This window comes from Salmo trutta, chromosome 2, assembly GCF_901001165.1.
Source record: "Salmo trutta chromosome 2, fSalTru1.1, whole genome shotgun sequence".
NCBI classification, from domain to species: domain Eukaryota; kingdom Metazoa; phylum Chordata; class Actinopteri; order Salmoniformes; family Salmonidae; genus Salmo; species Salmo trutta.
Genome location: NC_042958.1, coordinates 61,790,735 through 61,809,482, shown reverse-complemented (window position 1 = coordinate 61,809,482; position 18,748 = coordinate 61,790,735). Strand labels below are relative to the sequence as shown.

Here is an 18,748-nt window from a genome sequence, read left to right as displayed (position 1 = left end):
ACAACCCTGGTGTTGCAAACACCATGCTCTACCAACTGAGCTACAGGGAAGTTTTTGACGAGCTCACAAAGCTAAAGAGCTGCAAAATGATCAACAGAACAACAAACACAAAAGAGGTTATTACTGCTCAGCCTGTGTCTGTAACCAAGATGGCTGCCTGGCTTTTGGAGTGAGAGAATGTAAATGAGAAAAGAAAACTCACGTATTTATACAACATGTTGAAACCTCTTTCCATGGCTTAATCTTGGATGAAAACATTGATTTCCGCCTAAACGTAATTATTTTTCATGTGGTGGCCATAAACAATAACTGGTAATGTTGCATGGTTTTAGAAAGGTCTGGAACACACCTTTCTGGTAAAATACAGTTATAAATTGCTGAGGTGTACACACGTTGAGAATACAAGCTCAAGTACATAGTACAAATATTCTGAAAATATGTAAAATCATAAATTATTTTTTCCCTATTCAACAAACATGGGGCAATAGGGCTTGACATTACTGAAATGCTTTCTAAATATATACTGAACAAAAATATAAAACGCAACATGTAAAATGCTGGTCCCATGTTTCATGAGCTGAAATAAAAGATCCCAGAAATGTTCCACATGCACAAACAGCTTATTTCTCTCAAATGTTGTGCACAAATTTGTTTACATCCCTTTTAGTGAGCATTCTCCTTTGGCAAGATCATCCATGAACTGTAACTCAGTAAAATCGTTGAAATTGTTGCATTTATATTTTTGTTCAGTGTAGTAAAAATCAAATGATAAACAACTTTCTTATAACTGTAAAAAAAACATGATCATTCTCAGTGCTTAGTGACAGTACAATATTGGCTGACGATGGATATTTTTCTCCTAAACGTCCACTGAGCGACGTAGAGACGCCATTCCAATGTGCGCAGACTCGTTACAACTTCAGCTTTAAGCACAAAGTGTCTGTCTGTGACCAAGAGAAAGTGGTCTTGATTAAATTCTATGACATTATTTAGGCACTGGACCTTACAACGTTCACTGAATACTTTGTACGCCAAAATGTCAGTTGGAACCGGTCCAGAACCGCTCAAAGTCCCCTAAATAGGTGACATAACCTCTAAGAGGTTTTAAAACGACTACCATTGTTCCCTTTATTGAAATATCTGGTGGCAGAAATTAGATGTGGATTTCAAAAGAATGTCGTCTTGATGCGAGAGACAGAAATGTGTTCAGAATTACTAACAAAGTGTAAATTGTCCCTCACTCCTGCACTCATTGTCCTGTAAAAATGCTTTGGCACTAAAACAAACTCCTAGCAACCACTGCTGATTGGCAATTAATAATTCTATTCCACAGAGGATGGCATTTCACCCCTCCGCTTTCAAGTGGTAGTTTTTTATTTGCGTTAGCTCCCTGAACTTACGCCTTTAGCTTCAGCTCAGTGGGCTAACACAGTCCTGTATAGTGCACAGGAGAGCCCGGTTCAAACCCAGTCAGTCACATTGGTACTGTAAGTTGAGTTTGGTAGCGTATCAGCTTCTAGGGTTGTTTCAGACAGGAGTGGGTCAAAGGAGTTCCAACCCAGTCGGTTACACAAGGCTTGTCTAGACACAGAAATACAACTATTCTAATCCAATTTGTATTGCAACAGTATCGCTCCAAATGATACCGTGGCTTTAAAAATGTCTTACCCCTAAACACAGGCGACACGTCATCAGGTCCAGAGTGGTCCCCATCTCATTAAAGGGGTGTAGGACTGTCCGATTTGGGAATATCTAATTCACAATAGACTTTGTATCACAGAGATATGGTTCTCGCTAGCGGTTTCTTCTCAACCCAGTGATAAATTGGGTAATTCTCAGGCAACCTTGCATGTTTGACAGAGAAAGACATCCGCACACTCTCTCACACACCCAGACAGGCACCCCTTACAGAGGTCCCCCACTGACTCTCCTCTTCCATGGTTGGTGTCACGTTCCTTCTGGGGTTATTTGAGAACCAATTACAAAGTCTAGCTAGGTAATGATGGATCCTCTTACCAGATCTCATGACCACGAACAATAACGACACCTTCAATCTCGAATGACCACAACCCAACCCCTCTCTCCTTATGTCTCAGGTAATGGTCCTCTATAGTCTGGAAGAGGAGCCACATGGGACTAACCCCATTTGGAACATCCAACCTCCCCTTCTCAAATTAGGGTTGCCATGAAAGGTTCTGTAGATGACAGGTGGGAAATAATGGTTGTTAAGGGGTTGGTCTTGTGTGGCTCAGTTGGTAAGACTGTTTGGCATTAGCAACGCCAAGGTCGTGGGTTCATTTCTCGCAGGGGTGATCTGTACTGTAAGTGACTTTAGATAAAAGTGTTTGCTTAGTGGCATTTACAGTGAGCTCCAAAACTATTGGGACAGTGCCACATTGATGTATTTTTAATGCTCTGTACTCCAGCATTTTGGATTTGAAATGGTACAATGACTGAGGTTAAAGTGCAGACTGACAGCTTTAATTTGAGGATGTTGGGGAACCGTTTAAAATTACAACACTTTTTGTATATAGTCCTCCCATTTTAGGGGACCAGAAGTATTGGGTCAAATTCACTTATATGTGTATTAAAGTAGTAAAAAGTTAGGTATTTGGTCCCATATTCATACCACGCAATGACTACATCAAGCTTGTGACTCTACACATTTGTTGGATGCATTTGCTGTTTGTTTCTTTTGCATTTCAGATTATTTTGCATCCAGAAATGAATGGTAAATAATGTAATGTGTCATTTTGGAGTCACTTTTATTGTAAATAAGAATATAATATACTTCTTAACACTTTTACATTAATGTGGATGATATCATGATTATGGATAATCCTGAATGATCATGAATAATGATGAGTGAGAAAGTTTGAGAGGCAAAAATATCACCCCCCGTTATTGTAATGGTGAGAGGTTAGCATTTGTTTGTGCTTCCAACACACGGTTTGAAAAACCACATGATCAAACAAAGCTTTGGACGTCGTTGATCACGTGATAATGTCACTTACAATGTACCGATGCTCGTTTTTATCAGATCAGTAGCGCTTTTAAAACTGCATCGGAACTCTGGTATCTATTGTCCCATCACTAACTTTAATTACTTTCTACCTTGGTAATATTATATTTTTCTGGGTAAGATAACTATTTCTCAGATATAATTCTTCTGTTGAAGTTGTGCTTTAAGGGCGAGTGCAAATCAAATGGCTTGGTAGCTAACTTACCGAGTATCTGACAGACAAAGTTTAATCTCCTGTTTTTAACTCCCCATGTGATCTCTGCTTGTTGGATAACTTAGATGCTGACCAGACCACTCGCTCGGTTGCGTGCGTCCGCGTGCGCCATCGCACGCATGTTGATTTTGTTCACCCACACCAGACACGATCATGACACGCAGGTTGAAATATCAAAACTAACTCTGAATCAACTATATTAATTTGGGGACAGGTCAAAAAGCATTAAACATTTATGGCAATTTAGCTAGATAGCTTTCTGTTGCTAGCTAATTTGTCCTGGGATATAAACATTGGGTTGTTATTTTACCTGAAATACACAAAGTCCTCTACTCCAACCAACAATTCATCCACAGATAAAAGGGTAAACCGAGTTCGTTTCGAGTAATCTCTCCTCCTTCAGGCTTCTTCTTCTTTGGACTTTATAGGGCGGTTATCAATCAACTTTAAGGTGCATTACCACCACCAATTGGACTGGAGTGTGGACCTCAGTTCATCTTTCAATCACCCATGTGGGTATATGTAAGGAAGAGGCGGGACTTTCAGCGCATCAAGCATCACAAATAGAACCAAGTTCTATGTTAACGCCTGGCTACGCAGACGCGCGTTGATGCGCAATGATTGAATAACATGTATGTGTACATTTGTTTTGCAAACGCTCGCGCACGCGACGCGGGCGGTGTGGTCGGCATGTTAGCCACCTTGTCACCGACATAAACACTGAAAAGATGAATCAGATGTGTGTGGCAATAGCTATCACATTAGGTTGCCACCAGATAAGCTGGCTACGGTCGCTAGCTAGCTGCAGTGTCCAACCGTGCAGCTAGCTAACGTTAGCTAGATCAACCGGCCAGTCCGGCGCAGCATCCTGTCACTCCATTGCGCTCTCTCTTTCACTCTGGGTGTGTTTGTGTGTCTCTGAAATGTCCTTCTGTTTTTATGACGAGGCCTATAAGCACATCTGTCAATACAGTCAGTGTATCATCTTAGTAAGCTTTTTGTGCCATGTACTAGAAATCCATTCTATTGTTAGTGTCTTTTTATTTACAGCTTGTAGCGGCACCACCGAGGGGGAGGAGAATGGGCCAGCCAAGAAAATGAAAATCCCCTTCCAAGTGGAAAGGAGCGGTTCGGAAGAGAAGGAGGATGACGGGTAAATCCTTCCTTAGGGAGGAAAAAGATGATTGAGTTGACTATGGCAATTGATGTCTGCACTGTATGATTCTTACCTGGATACCGACCTTCATGTTTATTGCATGCTGACCTGTGTCTGATTTGCACACTAGTAACACGACTGACAGAGGAATGTCGATATTGATTGTTGTTTGACTGTTGTAACAGTTACCGGATTTCATTCGGAGAGGATAATTAAACATCGCACTTGGCGTAAACGTCTTTAGTACGCATTCACCATCACATGTCCTTGAAATGATATTGTGGAATACATTTTCATTAATGCTGTTACATTTCTTTTATTATTCCAATGTCAGGTACCATTTACCTTTTTATGAAATTGAGCACATTGATTGAGTCAACTTTGAATAAGACCGTAATTGAAACTGTACAGCCTATGGACTTTGTTTGCGGTCAGTCTTCTTTCGAGACTACCGGTGCTGGAGGACATCTGCAAAATGGCGCTGGCAGACTGAAATAATAAATGAATGTCAAATCAATTTCACTAAGTTCTTGTCCTTTTTGTTTGCTATCACAGTTTACCATAAGGTATAAAAAACGTACTAACTCAATTTGTAACTAGTACTAATTAAGTTGTTTTCTGATCAGATACTTTTCACTCTTACTTGAGTAGTTTAAGTAGGATACATTTACTTTTACTTGACAGAATCACAGTCTAAGTAACTGTCCTTTACGTATGTACAGATTTTCATTATTCTACCCACCTCTGCAAAATATACATAGCCTAACTATAAAATGTGGGGTGAGCATCCCCACTGGAGGAAAGTTGATTGATCTACAGTAGGACCTACATCTACGTCAATCAACTGATGGCCCAAAACAGCTCGTCAACTCAGCCAGGGAAACACAAACAGTAGCCTATTGTCGGTTTTCACACCTTTCGTCATGTGACAATGGATAGGCTAACAGGTAGCCTACAAAATGGAGCCTTTCAGAATAATCAAATATATTGCAACCAGCTGATGTCTCGTTAAACCATCAATACGTGCCAAATTCACCCGCACAACTGATCTCAATTGCAACCATTATAGGTCACCTCTTTACCGCTCCCTAAAAGATTATGTAGGTGTTACCTTATTCAGAGATCTACATATAATGATGAGATGCTCATATCTCCGTCCTAACAATGGGAGTCGTCCCAAAAGCAGGAAGACAGGTGACAAGTTCAGGTCTGCATATTAAGGCCATAGAAACGCATTTGAGCTTATTCTGGACAGATTTTGGTGAGAGTGAGCCTTCTCGCTTCGCCTCTTCCTCTCTGCCTTAGTCCTGCTTGCAACCAAAGTCTTTCAAGATACTGTGTGTTCGCCCTCTGGTTGGTATTGTCAAGAGAACGACGTGGTCCTTTCGCAGCCCTTTCCTGCAGTGAATGACCAAAAGCGCCGTCTTTGGTCTCATGGGTGGAATGTTATTAATATTTTTCATGATTTCAGAATTAATAAAGATTATTTAAAAAAAACAGGTGTTGTCAAACAGTTTTGTTATATTTCAGTCTTCTGTGATGTATTACATTTTGAGTTTGCATCACAATGTACATTTCAACTCTATTTCTGACATGGTACAGGTGTCTTCTTTTTTAAGCCCATAACCATGTGTGTGAGGTGTGTACTTTTGTTGCAAAGTAGATTTGTTTGAGACTACTAAGAATCACTCTGTGTGACCCTGATTCCACCCACTGCAGTAAAAGGTTAACAGACTACGGGTGATTTATCTATTTGACAAGCATCCGTGCAATAGAAATAAAGTATTTCCTCATTTCCCACAGCAAATCTAATGTGGAAATTTACCCAAAACATTGTATGAATGGAAACTAATGTTGGTGAAGCCTACTGTTATTATTATTATATTAGTTTCCTATTTATGTTATCCAAAAGTGTCTGGTATGGTCACTTCTTCGGGGGTAAAATATCCCTGGACTGTCCATATGTGAAACATGTCACTAAATCAAGTCAATCAGGGGGATTGAGTTATTTCTGTCAGAAGGGACACATTTGGCCCGAACCGTCTGGTTGTGTTGTAGACTTGAGGTCAATTTCTAGTTACTACTGTGTGCCCTGAAAGTCTTTTCAACAAAATCCTTAGTGTTCAGTCTTTATTGAGACTGAACACTAATTACACTACGTTCAACAGTTTGGGGTCACTTGGAAATGTCCTTGTTTTTGAAAGAAAAGCACATTTGTGGTCCATTAAACTAACATAAAATTGTTCAGAAATACAGTGTAGACATTGTTAATGTTGTAAATGACTATTGTAGCTGGAAACGGCTGATTTTTTTATGGAATATCTACATAGGAATACAGAGGCCCATTATCAGCAACCTTCACACTAGCTGTGTTAGCTAATCCAAGTTTATCATTTTAAAAGGCTAATTGATCATTAGAAAACCCTTTTGCAATTCTGTTAGCACAGCTGAAAACTGTTGTTCTGATTAAAGAAGCAATAAAACTGGCCTTCTTTAGACTAGTTGAGTATCTGGAGCATCAGCATTTGTGGGTTCGATTACAGGCTCAAAATGGCCAGAAACAAAGAACTTTGTTCTGAAACTCGTCAGTATATTCTTGTTCTGAGAAATGAAGGATATTCCATGCGAGAAATTGCCAAGAAACTGAAGATCTCGTACAACGTTGTGTACTACTCCCATCACAGAACAGCGCAAACTGGCTCTAACCAGAATGCAAAGAGGAGTGGGATGCCCCGGTGCACAACTGAGCAAGAAGACAAGTACATTAGAGTGTCTAGTTTGAGAAACAGACGCCTGTCACGTCCTGACCAGTAGAGGGTGTAGTTGGGTCAGGACGTGGCAGAAGAGAAGTGTGTAGGTTGGTTTGTTTCGTTTATTTTGGCCGTGTGGCTTCCAATCAGGCACAGCTGTAGAGGGTTATTGCTGATTGGGAGTCACACATAAGTAGCCTACTTGTCCTTTGGGGTTGGTGGGTAATTGTTCTTGTTTCTGTTAGTGTTTGCACCTGGCAGGACTGTTGGCTGTCGGTTTTCTCTTTTCTTGTTTTTGTATAGTGTTCACATTGTTCAATTATATATTAAATGATGAACACTAACTCCGCTGCGTTTTGGTCCACTCTCTCTTCAGACAGCCCTTACAACGCCTCACAAGTCCTCAACTGGCAGCTTCATTAAATAGTACCCACAAAACACCAGTCTCAACGTCAACAGTGACGAAGCGACTCCGGGATGCTGGCCGCCTAGGCAGAGTTGCAAAGAAAAAGCCATATCTCAGACTGGCCAATAAAAATAAAAGATTAAGATGGGCAAAATAACACAGACACTGGACAGAGTAAGATTGGAAAAAAAGTGTTATGGACAGAAGTTTGAGGTGTTCGCATTTGAGGTTTGAGGTGTTCGCATCACAAAGAAGAACATTCGTGAGACGCAGAAAAAATGAAAAGATGCTGGAGGAGTGCTTGACGCCATCTGTCAAGCATGGTGGAGGCAATGGGATGGTCTGGGGGTTCTTTGGTGGTGGTAAAGTGGGAGATTTATACAGGGTAAAAGGGATCTTGAAGAAGGAAGGCTATCACTCCATTTTGCAATGCCATGCCATACCCTGTGGACAGCGCTTAATTGGAGCCAATTTCCTCCTACAACAGGATAATTACCCAAAGCACAGCTCCAATCTATGCAAGAACTATTTAGGGAAGAAGCAGTCAGCTGGTATTCTGTCTATAATGGAGTAGCCAGCACTGTCACCAGATCTCAACCCTGTTGAGCTCTTGTGAGAGCAGCTTGACCGTATGGTACGTAAGAAGTGCCCATCATGCCAATCCAACTTATGGGAGGTGCTTCAGGAAGCATGGGGCGAAATCTCTTCATCTTTCCTCAATAAATTGACAACTAGAATACCAAAGGTCTGCAAGGCTGTAGTCGAGGATTCTTTGACGAAAGCAAAGTTTGAAGGACACAATTATTATATCAATTCAAAATCATTATTTATAACCTTGTCTTGACTATATTTCCTATTCATTTTGCAACTAATTTCATGTATCCTTTCATGGAAAACAAGGACATTTCTAAGTGACCCCGAACCTTTGAACGGTAGTGTATATTTCTGAGGTCAACCAGTGTGTGTGTGTGTGCGTTGGCAAACACTTACATGTGCACAGTTAAGTGAAGGATGACACAATCACAAATACTTGACAAATACAGTCATTTGAAAAGGGACAGAATTCTCTAGGTTGTCTTTTGAACTAAAAAGACTGATATCACATTGAGACCCATAACTTTGAGCCAACATTTTGTGGTGGTTGTGTGTTGGCTGGGATGATCTCTCTATGCTCTTTTGAAAGGAAAGACAGGAAGTTGGGTACTTACAAACTTCCTCTTGAGCTTGCCCTTGCCGCCGCGACTGCCTTTGCCCTCGAGGGGCGCCGACGAGCAGTAGTCTACCATGCCCAGGGGGTCGTCCACGGAGACGCTCTTGCGCAGGTATGCGGTGCGCGTGCGGAAGTGGGAGAAGGGCGATTGTGAGCGGGGGCGGGCGGCGGCACACAGACGCCCCGCCTCCTCCTCGCCCTCCACGTCGTCCTCCAGACGCCACAGATCCCCTGGAAGAGAGGGATGGCGTGAGGGGGGTGGAGGGAGACAGAGGGGAGATGAAGAGAGAGGGGGAAGAGAGAGGGGGGAGAGAGAGAAAGAGATAGCGAGAGAGACAAGTCAAGACAAATAAATACACAAATCCTCCCTCTCCATTAACTATATTCCAGATCATTAAGCAATACAGATATAACTCTGAACTATCGCTTTAGGAGGAGCAAAGTAATTTTATACCCCACCCCCACCCTTCATATAATTGCTTCTCGTAAAACAGAATATAGAAATATTCCGTGACCGTGAAGGATGTGACTGGTATTTTCTATGAGCTCTGACGTCACATGAGCACCTGTCAAACACACAGGAAACTAATATCTACTGACATCAATCCATCATCAAACATCCTGGACTAGCATCTGACTAGCGTTGACGCAACGCAACATGAGAGCTATAGTGCATGTCTGCTGTTGGAATCAATTAATCAGTGAGCGAACGCTGCTGTCTAACTTTCAGGGGGACATTATGTCAACTGTCTAAATCACTAGACTAGCATCTATACTGTTGACATAGAAAAGACACTGGGATCTGACGACACCTGTATATAAGCATTGTTTGTTGTCCGTGTTCTTTGTGCTCGGGATTTTATATATATCTTCCTCTGAACTGCTCGAATGCTTGTGGTGAAGAAAGGCCAATCATTGATGCTTAATGGAGAGGCTGGTTATTAAGGAACTTGAATAAGGAATGTCTGATGCTCCGCAGTCATGTCTGGCGCTCCGCAGCCAATGACACCGGTTGCTAGGCAACAAACATGGCACAAGACTCAACTCTGTCTGAATTTAATATTTGCACCAGAGATGGCACATATAAAAAAAAATGTTTTAAATAGGAATTCGGGGGGTGGGGGGGGGTGGGTTCAAATGGAAGCACTCAGTTACTCTGATGGGCTTAAGTAGATGGTTTACTTCTTTTTTTTCTGTGATCATCAGGAATAGAAGTAGGCTGGTGGGATTAAAGTGCTATAGGGCTGAAGGATTTATGCCGTGGTAAAACAGAGGTTGAGTGAAGAAACACATCCTGAGGGACAGGGAGACAGAGAGAGACAGAGAGAGATACAGAGAGAGTGACAGAGAGAGAGAGGCAGAGAGAAAGAGAGCAAGGCAGAGAGAGAGAAAGAGAGAGACAGAGAGAGACAGATACAGAGAGAGAGACAGATACAGAGAGAGAGACAGATACAGAGAGAGAGACAGAGAGAGAGAGAGACAAAGAGAGAGACTGTTTGCACATACTGTTTTGGTAAAAGAGCATTAGTCACAAAAGAAGAGCAATTAAGTACTTTCATTTCACTGAAAGTAAATGAATAGGGATTATCACATGGGGTCCTGATTGCCAGAGGAGGCCTTGGGGCTGTAGTCGAACTTTGAGCGTCTGATCGTACAAATACTGTGTACTCTATTTAATCAAACTGCTCTCAAGAACTTTCCAGGACACAACAAAACGTTATATTGTTCTGGTGCTGCAACAATAATAATAATCAATAACCAAATTATGTGAAAAAAACTGGTTTTGGATTAGCATTCTACAAAGCCTTGGCCCTAATACTAATAACATTCTAGAAAGGATTGGCCCTAGTACTAGTAACATTCTACAAAAGATTGACCCTTGTACTAATAACAAAATGGTATATAAAGCATTGGCTTTAGCAATAACATTTTATAAAGCTTTGGCCCTAGTAGCAATTTGTCACTACTTCCGCCGAAGTCGGTCCCTCTCCTTGTTCAGGCGGCGTTCGGTGGTCGACGTCACCGGCCTTCTAGCCATCGCCGATCCACTTTTAATTTTCCATTTGCTTTGTCCTTGTCTTACACACCTGGTTTCCAATTACTTGTTCATTATTTAACCCTCTGTTCCCCCATGTTTGTATGTGAGTGATTGTTTGAATGTAATACAGTCCGTTATTGTGGGCTAGATTATTGCGTTGTATTATTGATTCTTTGAGTAAATTACGTTTATTACTCATATCTGCTGTCCTGCGCCTGACTCCTCTACACCAGCTACACACAGGCTTATTACACAATTAGAGGTCTTCACGGGTCCAGGTTGACCCAATATACCCGAGACCCGACACGTGCCCGATTGGGTGCAGGTCTGAAATTCTAACTTGTCCCTCGGGTCAGGGTTGGGTCATGTTTAATTGTCATCGGGTCTCGGGTGTATGTAACTACAGCTGATAGATAAGAAAAAGAGAGAGAGAGAGAGCGAGAGAGCAGGCAAGAAAGAGAAGGGTTCACAACAACTGTTTCTGAATCAGACATTTGCTGATTTGGGCCTATTTCTCCTTTAATTTGGATTTTTTAAATGTGTTTTCTACTCTACTTGCCTTAGCCTCTTCATTCTTCTTAAATATTTTCTTTCTTTCCCCCTGCAGTCATACAGTGGGAAATAAGAGGAGAGAGTGGGGGAGGGAGCGAGTCGGCTCAGTGACTCACATAGTGACAGCTCCGGCAGGCTGACTGGCACAGGGTGGCCCTAGAGTGGGTTATGAAAGATTATACTGCTGCTAAGAAAATATCTCCCAAACTAATGCCTTGCCTGCATGCCTGCCTGCCTGCCTCTTGCAAGAACAATAAGGAAACTTTCAGGGAGCCTCCTGTTTCAAAGGGAAGCCGTGCTAGCTCGTTCCCTTTAAACAGCAAATACGCTGGCACATGAAAAAGCCCTCCTGACAGACACAATAATATCATCAATCACGTTAAACTTTCATATTCCCAAATGGAACATATCACCGAATTTATTAGGAACGACTCAGGGTGATGGCTCGGTTTTATGGGGACATATTTTTGGGGGAGAGTGTCAGGCGAGTCGGAGAGTCAAATGAGTCAGGCTGCTCCGACTTAGCCTCTGGCGCGCTGAACTGGCGACCCCTCCGCTCCTGCTGACGGCTCTCTGACAGTTGTCAGGTCTGCCGGGGAGACTGGGAATGTGGCGCGTGGGTGATAATTTCACAGAGAAGCCTCTGGAATGTGGGGAGCTGGTGTTTAATGCTGTTATTGTTTTGTGCCATACCTTTCACAGTGCAGCAAAAAGTCAAGTTTGGATACGACTTTCCATATACAACCAACATTCACTTATCTATTAAATGATTTTTGCACTGAGGGTGCTCCATAGTTTCCATTTGCCTTGCATTTAGGCCTATTTCCTAACTCTTAAAGTAGGCTATAGCCAAGCCTGTTGGCTGTAGGTCAAACTTTTGCAAAGTATGCCAGTCTTATCTATGCTAACGTCTATTTTACTTTGTTATCAGCAGATAAGACTTGATAAGAAACTATAAAATAGCTTCATGTCCATCAATAGAAAATATAGCCTATTGGAAAAAATTCAGACCCTTTCACTTTTTTACATTTTGATACGTTACAGCCTTATTCTAAAATGTATTAAATAAAGAATCTACACACAATACCCTATAATAAGAAAGATATATATATTTTTTGAAATGTTTGCTAATTTATTACAAATAAAAAAACAGGAATAAGTTATTTACATAAGTATTCAGACCCTTTGTAATGAGACTCGAAATTGAGCTCAGATGCATCCTGTTTCCATTGACCATCCTTGAGATGTTTCTACAACTTGATTGGAGTCCACCTGGTAAATTAAATTGATTGGACATGATTTGAAAAGACACACAACTGTCTATATAAAATCCCACAGTTGACAGTGCAGGTCAGAGCAAAAACCAAGCTATGAGGTCGAAGGAATTGTCCGTAGAGCTCCGAGACAGGATTGGGTCGAGGTACAGATCTGGGGAAGGGTACCTAAATATTTCTGCAGCATTGAATGTCCCCAAGAACACAGTGGCCTCCATCATTCTTAAATAGAAGAAGTTTGGAACCACCAAGGGAGATAACCAAGAACCTGACGGTCACTATAACAGAGCTCCAGAGTTCCTCTGTGGAGTTGGGAGAATCTTCCAGAAGGACAACCATCTCTGCAGCCCTTCACCAACCAGGCCTTTATGGTAGAGTTTCCAGGTGGAAGCCCGCTTGGAGTTTGCCAAAAGGCACCTAAAGGACTATCATACCATGAGAAACAAGATTCTCTAGTCTCATGAAAGATTGAACTCTTCCTCCAGACGTGATGCTTGGCATTCAGGCCAAAACCAGGCACCGCTCATTACTTGGCCAATACCATCCCTACAGTGAAGCATGGTGGTGGCAGCATCATGATGTGGGGATGTTTTTCAGCAGCAGGGACTGGGAGACTATTCAGGATCGAGGGAAAGATGAATGGAGCAAAGTACAGAGAGATCCTTGATGACAACCTGCTCCAGAGCGCTCAGGACCTCAGACTGGGGCGAAGGTTCACCTTCCAACAGGACAACAACCCTAAGTACTGTCCCTGAATGTCCTTGAGTGGCCCAGCCAGAGCCCGGACTTGAGAGCAGAAAACAATGGGAGAAACTCTCAAAATAAAAGTGTGCCAAGCTTGTAGCGTCATACCCAAGAAGACTTGAGGCTGTAATTGCTGCCAAAGATGCTCTAACAAAGTACTGAGTAAAAGGTCTGAATACCTATGTAAAATGTGATATTTAAGTGTTTTATTTGTAATACATTTTCCAACATTTCCAAAAAACTGTTTTGGGGTATTGTGTGTAGATTGATGAGGGGTGTGGCGGATTAATCAGAATTAGTTGGTTAACATAGATAATTAAGATGTCTTATCTGCATAATATGCTTATGTGATATACTTGTTATTAGAATGTATCCCTTTGGACTTTAGTGTTGGCAGTTGTACTTCTTCCCTCAGCTGGGGTTCAGTCACTTAGGGCCCAGAGAGGGGAGAGGTCAGACTTGTCTTTTACATGTCTCTGGTGCTATGCAGAATATCAGAAAGGGAAGAGGACAGGATGGAACATTGTCTTCATATGTGAATGTGTCTTTACCTATTCTAAAACCATGTGAAGGGATGGCGTGATTAATGGGGAACCAATTACTTGTCTCCATAATGTCTGTGCGCAAGTCACTCCCTCCTTTGGCATTGGGGGGAGGTATATGGCAGTGTATGGAACCATTGTATGTCCTCTCTGATGTTGCACTTATCCTGGGATAGTGTATGACCTAGAGACTCACTCCCCTCAGTGAGCTTGTCCAGGAGAGGGGTCAAGAAGGGGTTTTACTTGAGATGGGAGTATCTAGAGTTGACAATTGAGTTATGCCATTGGATGAGTTGGTGTTTTTGTGTTATGAAGTACCTGGAACGAGATTAGAACCTCGTCTTAGGGACCAAACTGAACGATAATTTATAGTGAATGCTATCTGGCTACGGGATACTCCTTTCTCATTATAAAGTCTTCCTTTGTGAACTGTTCCTAAATATCTGTGGTTTGTTATGTCGACTAGGTGGGTGTATCTTGGCTATAAAAGATCTTTGTACTTTTGTGTTGTGACTCTCAATGGTTCATTAGAAATGGTGCATCGTTGAAAGTCAGTGCTATTGCAAAGCTCTTATTATTAAAGATGTAGTTTAAGTATAACTCTGACTGGTGTGTGAAGTTTGTAACTCTCCTCATTTGGTAATACAGAAATTAACCACCACAGGGGAAAAACAATTTAATGCATTTAGAATAAGGCTGTAACGTAACAAAATGTTGAAAAAGTGAAGGGGTCTGAATACATTCCGAATGCACTGCTTGTCTACATCACCAGCGCTTGCCTTTTGAACTTCCATGTGTCATCTTCCATCTTATCATCTATCCAATCTAGAGATACCGGTTCGGGTGAAGGAAATATGCATTTGATGTAAAAATAGAACTTATCCACGACAGACAGACATGTGCCCTGTCTGGGAAGCGGGCGTGCTTTGTAACAAGGGAATCAGATATCAAAGGCGCCGGGGGAATTACAGAAGTGCGAGGGGAAGAGATTGGAAGACGTGTCTCACCGCATATCTGACAGGAATCAGACGGCTTCGTCAAGCTCTGCCTCCCCTCTGAACTGACGACCATCCGCCTAGTAGGCTACCAAATATACACAGCGGCAGCAGTTTTCTGTCAGTATTCAGACCGCCGTTTGGATGTGAAACATTCGAGCTAGGTGTGCATCACTGGCGGGAATGTCAGAGAGTCCTAGGAAACAGCGGGTCATCTCTCCAAAGGCTGCTGTGCCGTGTTCCGAATGCTTCGAGAGTTGCCGTGTATTTTTTAATACAGAGACACGCTTACACAAAACAGTTAGCTACCATCTTAACACATGTCTCAAGGTAAGTAAGCCTTTCTCGTTCACCAGACACTTCCATGCACAATTAGCCTGGGGAAAAGGTTAAGCACTATTTGTGGATATTAAAAGACAGCCCCCAAAAGCACAAGCATTGTGTGAAGCAGGCCTTTCCTGTGGTTGTGTGAGTGAGTGAGTGAGTGAGTGAGTGAGTGAGTGAGTGAGTGAGTGAGTGAGTGAGTGAGTGAGTGAGTGAGTGACTGACTGACTGAGTGACTGAGTGAGTGAGTGACTGAGTGACTGAGTGACTGAGTGAGTGTGAGAGAGAGAAAGGTGTTTTCTAACCTTCAGGGGGCAAAGTGCAGGCCTTGGGCTGATGGCTGTTGCTGGCCAAAGACGTCCTGCGAGGAGGACTCCCACCAATCAGGTCTGAGTGGTGGACCCTGGCCACGGTAGGGGACTGGGGGATGCTGGGTAGTGTCCGGGACTTGGCCAATAGAGGCCTCTGCAGCTTCCTCTCCAGCGACCTGGTGGTGAGACAAATCAATAACAGGTCATCAGTAATATAACAATACAATAATATGGACTTTCAGCAGATGTTCTTTTATTGACTTAGAGTTGATATAAACTGTATGGGGCAGCAGGTAGCCTTGAGGTTAGAGTGTTGGGCCAGTAACCTAAAGGTCGCTGGTTTGAATTCCGTAACCGACAAGATACATTTTTTTTGCTACCTAGATAAGCTTGCTAAGTTTGCTAATAATAAAGTTAGCTAGCTTGCTTAACATTAACAATATGGACAAACTAGCTGCATTATTAACATTGATACGGTTGTATTTTTCAAAAACTGTTATGTTCTCATATTTTAGTTGAGAAGATTCCTGTGATGAAACCGTACAACTCGGCTACTCTGGTAATAAAAGTTTCTCAAACTTTCCGACTTATAATTCCGACTTGGAGGGTCGTTCAAGTCAAACTTCCCAGTCAGAATCTAGTATTTCCGATTACTCCGACACCACATGAATGCCTCATTTACTCCAATTGCTCTAGGGACTCTGGTAAATGATGGACCCTGTCTCTGACCCCAACTCTCTGCAGGTGTCTTGGGGGGTGTTGGGATATGCAAGAAACACATTTCTAATACACAACTGTACAAGTGTCTAATAGGAAAAATTTAGGCACACACCAATTAATTATATCACATTTATGTGGCACGTGCTGAACCATATGATCCAAAAAAAGAGAGAACCACCTACCGATTTGTATACAGATCAATAACAATCATATTTACCAAGGTTTTCATGTCAATATAATGAAATAAGAGAGTAGTCATACGGTAGTAAATCAATATCTGTGGTAACACTATAACAAGTCTAATAGGCCTTACTCAGAATAATGCATTCACACAAAGCCACAATCAATATTAATAGGCTGTAACAGCAAAAACCTAGTCATAAATGTATATATGCCACTTAGCAGTCACTTTTAGCCAACGTGCAGTGAATGCATACATTTTCCTGTCATCCCAGATGGAATTGAACCCATGAACTTGGCGTTGCTAGCGCCACTATTAGGCAGACATGCCATTAGACAGTAGAGGCAATTGCCTCAGGCCTCACTTCATCAAGGGGTCTCATGAGCTAGGCATAAAAAAAGATTAAAATAATTGATCTGCTTGATGGCCCCCCATGCTGCTCTCGAGGCACAATAAATCAAAATCTGTCTAAGCTAGAGGTATGTTTCACTGATGTCGGCCTTTCACACCTGAGGAGGAAGGTGGCAGATCTACAGCGGTGTTTGTCAGACCAGGAGAAAGCTAAAAAATCGTTCTTCTGACGAAAACGTCTGTAGCGATTGAACGGTATGGCTTACAAATGAATATGACCCCTCTATGGAAAGATAAGACTCCCACGAACACGATGTTGTTTGTTCACAAGTGTCTGAAGGTAGTAAATAGGGCATTTCCACGTCAAAGGTATACAGGTAATTCCACTGTACAAATCCATTTTTTTAAATTCCTGAGCTTTCTTATATCTCGCAAATATAGGACAGACACTTCAAAACATACTTCCTTTAGATAAAACATTGTATTCTCTGTTCAATGCATTTCTATGGGCTAATAGCAGTAAGGCCAAATTCAATGTTTCATCAAATAATTGATTCATTTTTTTATATACCTACAGGGGTCCTAAAACTCTAAATAAAATGGCAAAATTATCTTTGGTATGACCATCATAAATCAATTCCATATGTTAGTTTAGTAGTAGTCTCGTGTTGCCATACCTCCATAATCACTCTTGGAGGTCTGGAGAATTTTGCTTTGCAAAAACAGTTTGAACGGTCTCCTGGGAGCCACATTTTTATTGGATGTTACATTTGTCACTCGTTTCAGGAAACTAGGCGTATGTCGTACGTCTTTTTTTTTTTTTATAAAAATAAAAATATTTGGGGGCATACATTCCTTCTGGAACATGTGAAACTTTCATGTGCCTTAAAAACAAAATACGAATGAAAACAAAATCATAACGAGCATAGTTGGTTTAGCCACAGAAAAAGTCAGGAACCTTCCCAGTAGCCATGATTGGCTGAGATAATGGATGGGCTGGACATGCCGAGAGATGAGTTTGGATTGGTCTGCCATGTGGCACGCTTCGGTCTATAACATGAAGTGCTTAGTATGTGTAGGTAATCTTTTATAAATTGTCTTTTTTGAAAGATATCATGAGGAACTGCACAAGTGTTGCTAAGGCTCTTCACTTTCTGGAGGACAGAGTTTTGAAATCAGTGGAATGCCCGGTGGAAGCAAAGTATGATAGCGTTTGAATGCAAATGCGGAGGGAGTCGAAAAGAGAACACAGAAGGCTGTTGTATAAAACACCTGTCTGGATTACATTTTCAAACTAAGGGCAACCATGGCATATGTGACAGAGAGGGAGAAGCATTCATCCATGTATACGGGTAAGAGACTCTAGCTGGCTACATTTCCAGATATTATGTTTCTTGGTTTCTAATTTTGTCAGAAAGTCGTTTTCATTGCAAGTTAAAGTGTACTGTTAGTTGGCTGGCTCGCTATCATTACGTGTATGATCTGTGTAGTAATATTATTCATATCTCAGAGCTATTTGCATTGCTAGTTATAGCCTAATGTTAGCTAGCTAGCTGGTTAGCTTTAGCTACCTGTAGATTAATACAGGGTAGTAACGTTATGAGTTGGGATTATGGTTAATTGTTTAGCTAGCTAGGTAAATAAAAGACTCCACTATGCAAGTAACCATTTCACTGAACCGTTTACACCTTCTAACAAGCTAGATGGTCATTACTAATTTCATTTTTATACGGATGAGATTATTGGTGTTAAAATGCAGCAGTTATGCTATTTTGGACCCCCAGGCTGCTGATGTCATGCAGCCTGTCATTTTGTGTTTATACTTTTTCATAACGACAACGACAAGTTTGATGTCGGACGACAACAGAATGTTCATGTCGTCACTCCGACAACTGTGTGTTAACTCCTCATCTCGACATGTCGACAGACGTAGTATAAACCAGCCTTTAGTCTTGAAA

General features: G+C 41.7%; 1 protein-coding gene across 2 annotated transcripts in view; it reads right to left on the bottom strand.

Annotated features, from left to right (window-relative positions):
* The window catches only part of ankfn1b (ankyrin repeat and fibronectin type III domain containing 1b), a 293,724-nt gene that overhangs the window by 177,078 nt on the left and 97,898 nt on the right, over window positions 1–18,748 (bottom strand). For both annotated transcript variants that reach the window (XM_029710105.1, XM_029710113.1), the window contains 2 exons: window positions 15,533–15,714; window positions 8,757–8,989 (listed from right to left, as the gene is read on the bottom strand). In XM_029710105.1, the coding sequence (XP_029565965.1) occupies window positions 8,757–8,989; window positions 15,533–15,714 (415 nt within the window). The remainder of the gene's footprint in view (window positions 1–8,756; window positions 8,990–15,532; window positions 15,715–18,748) is intronic.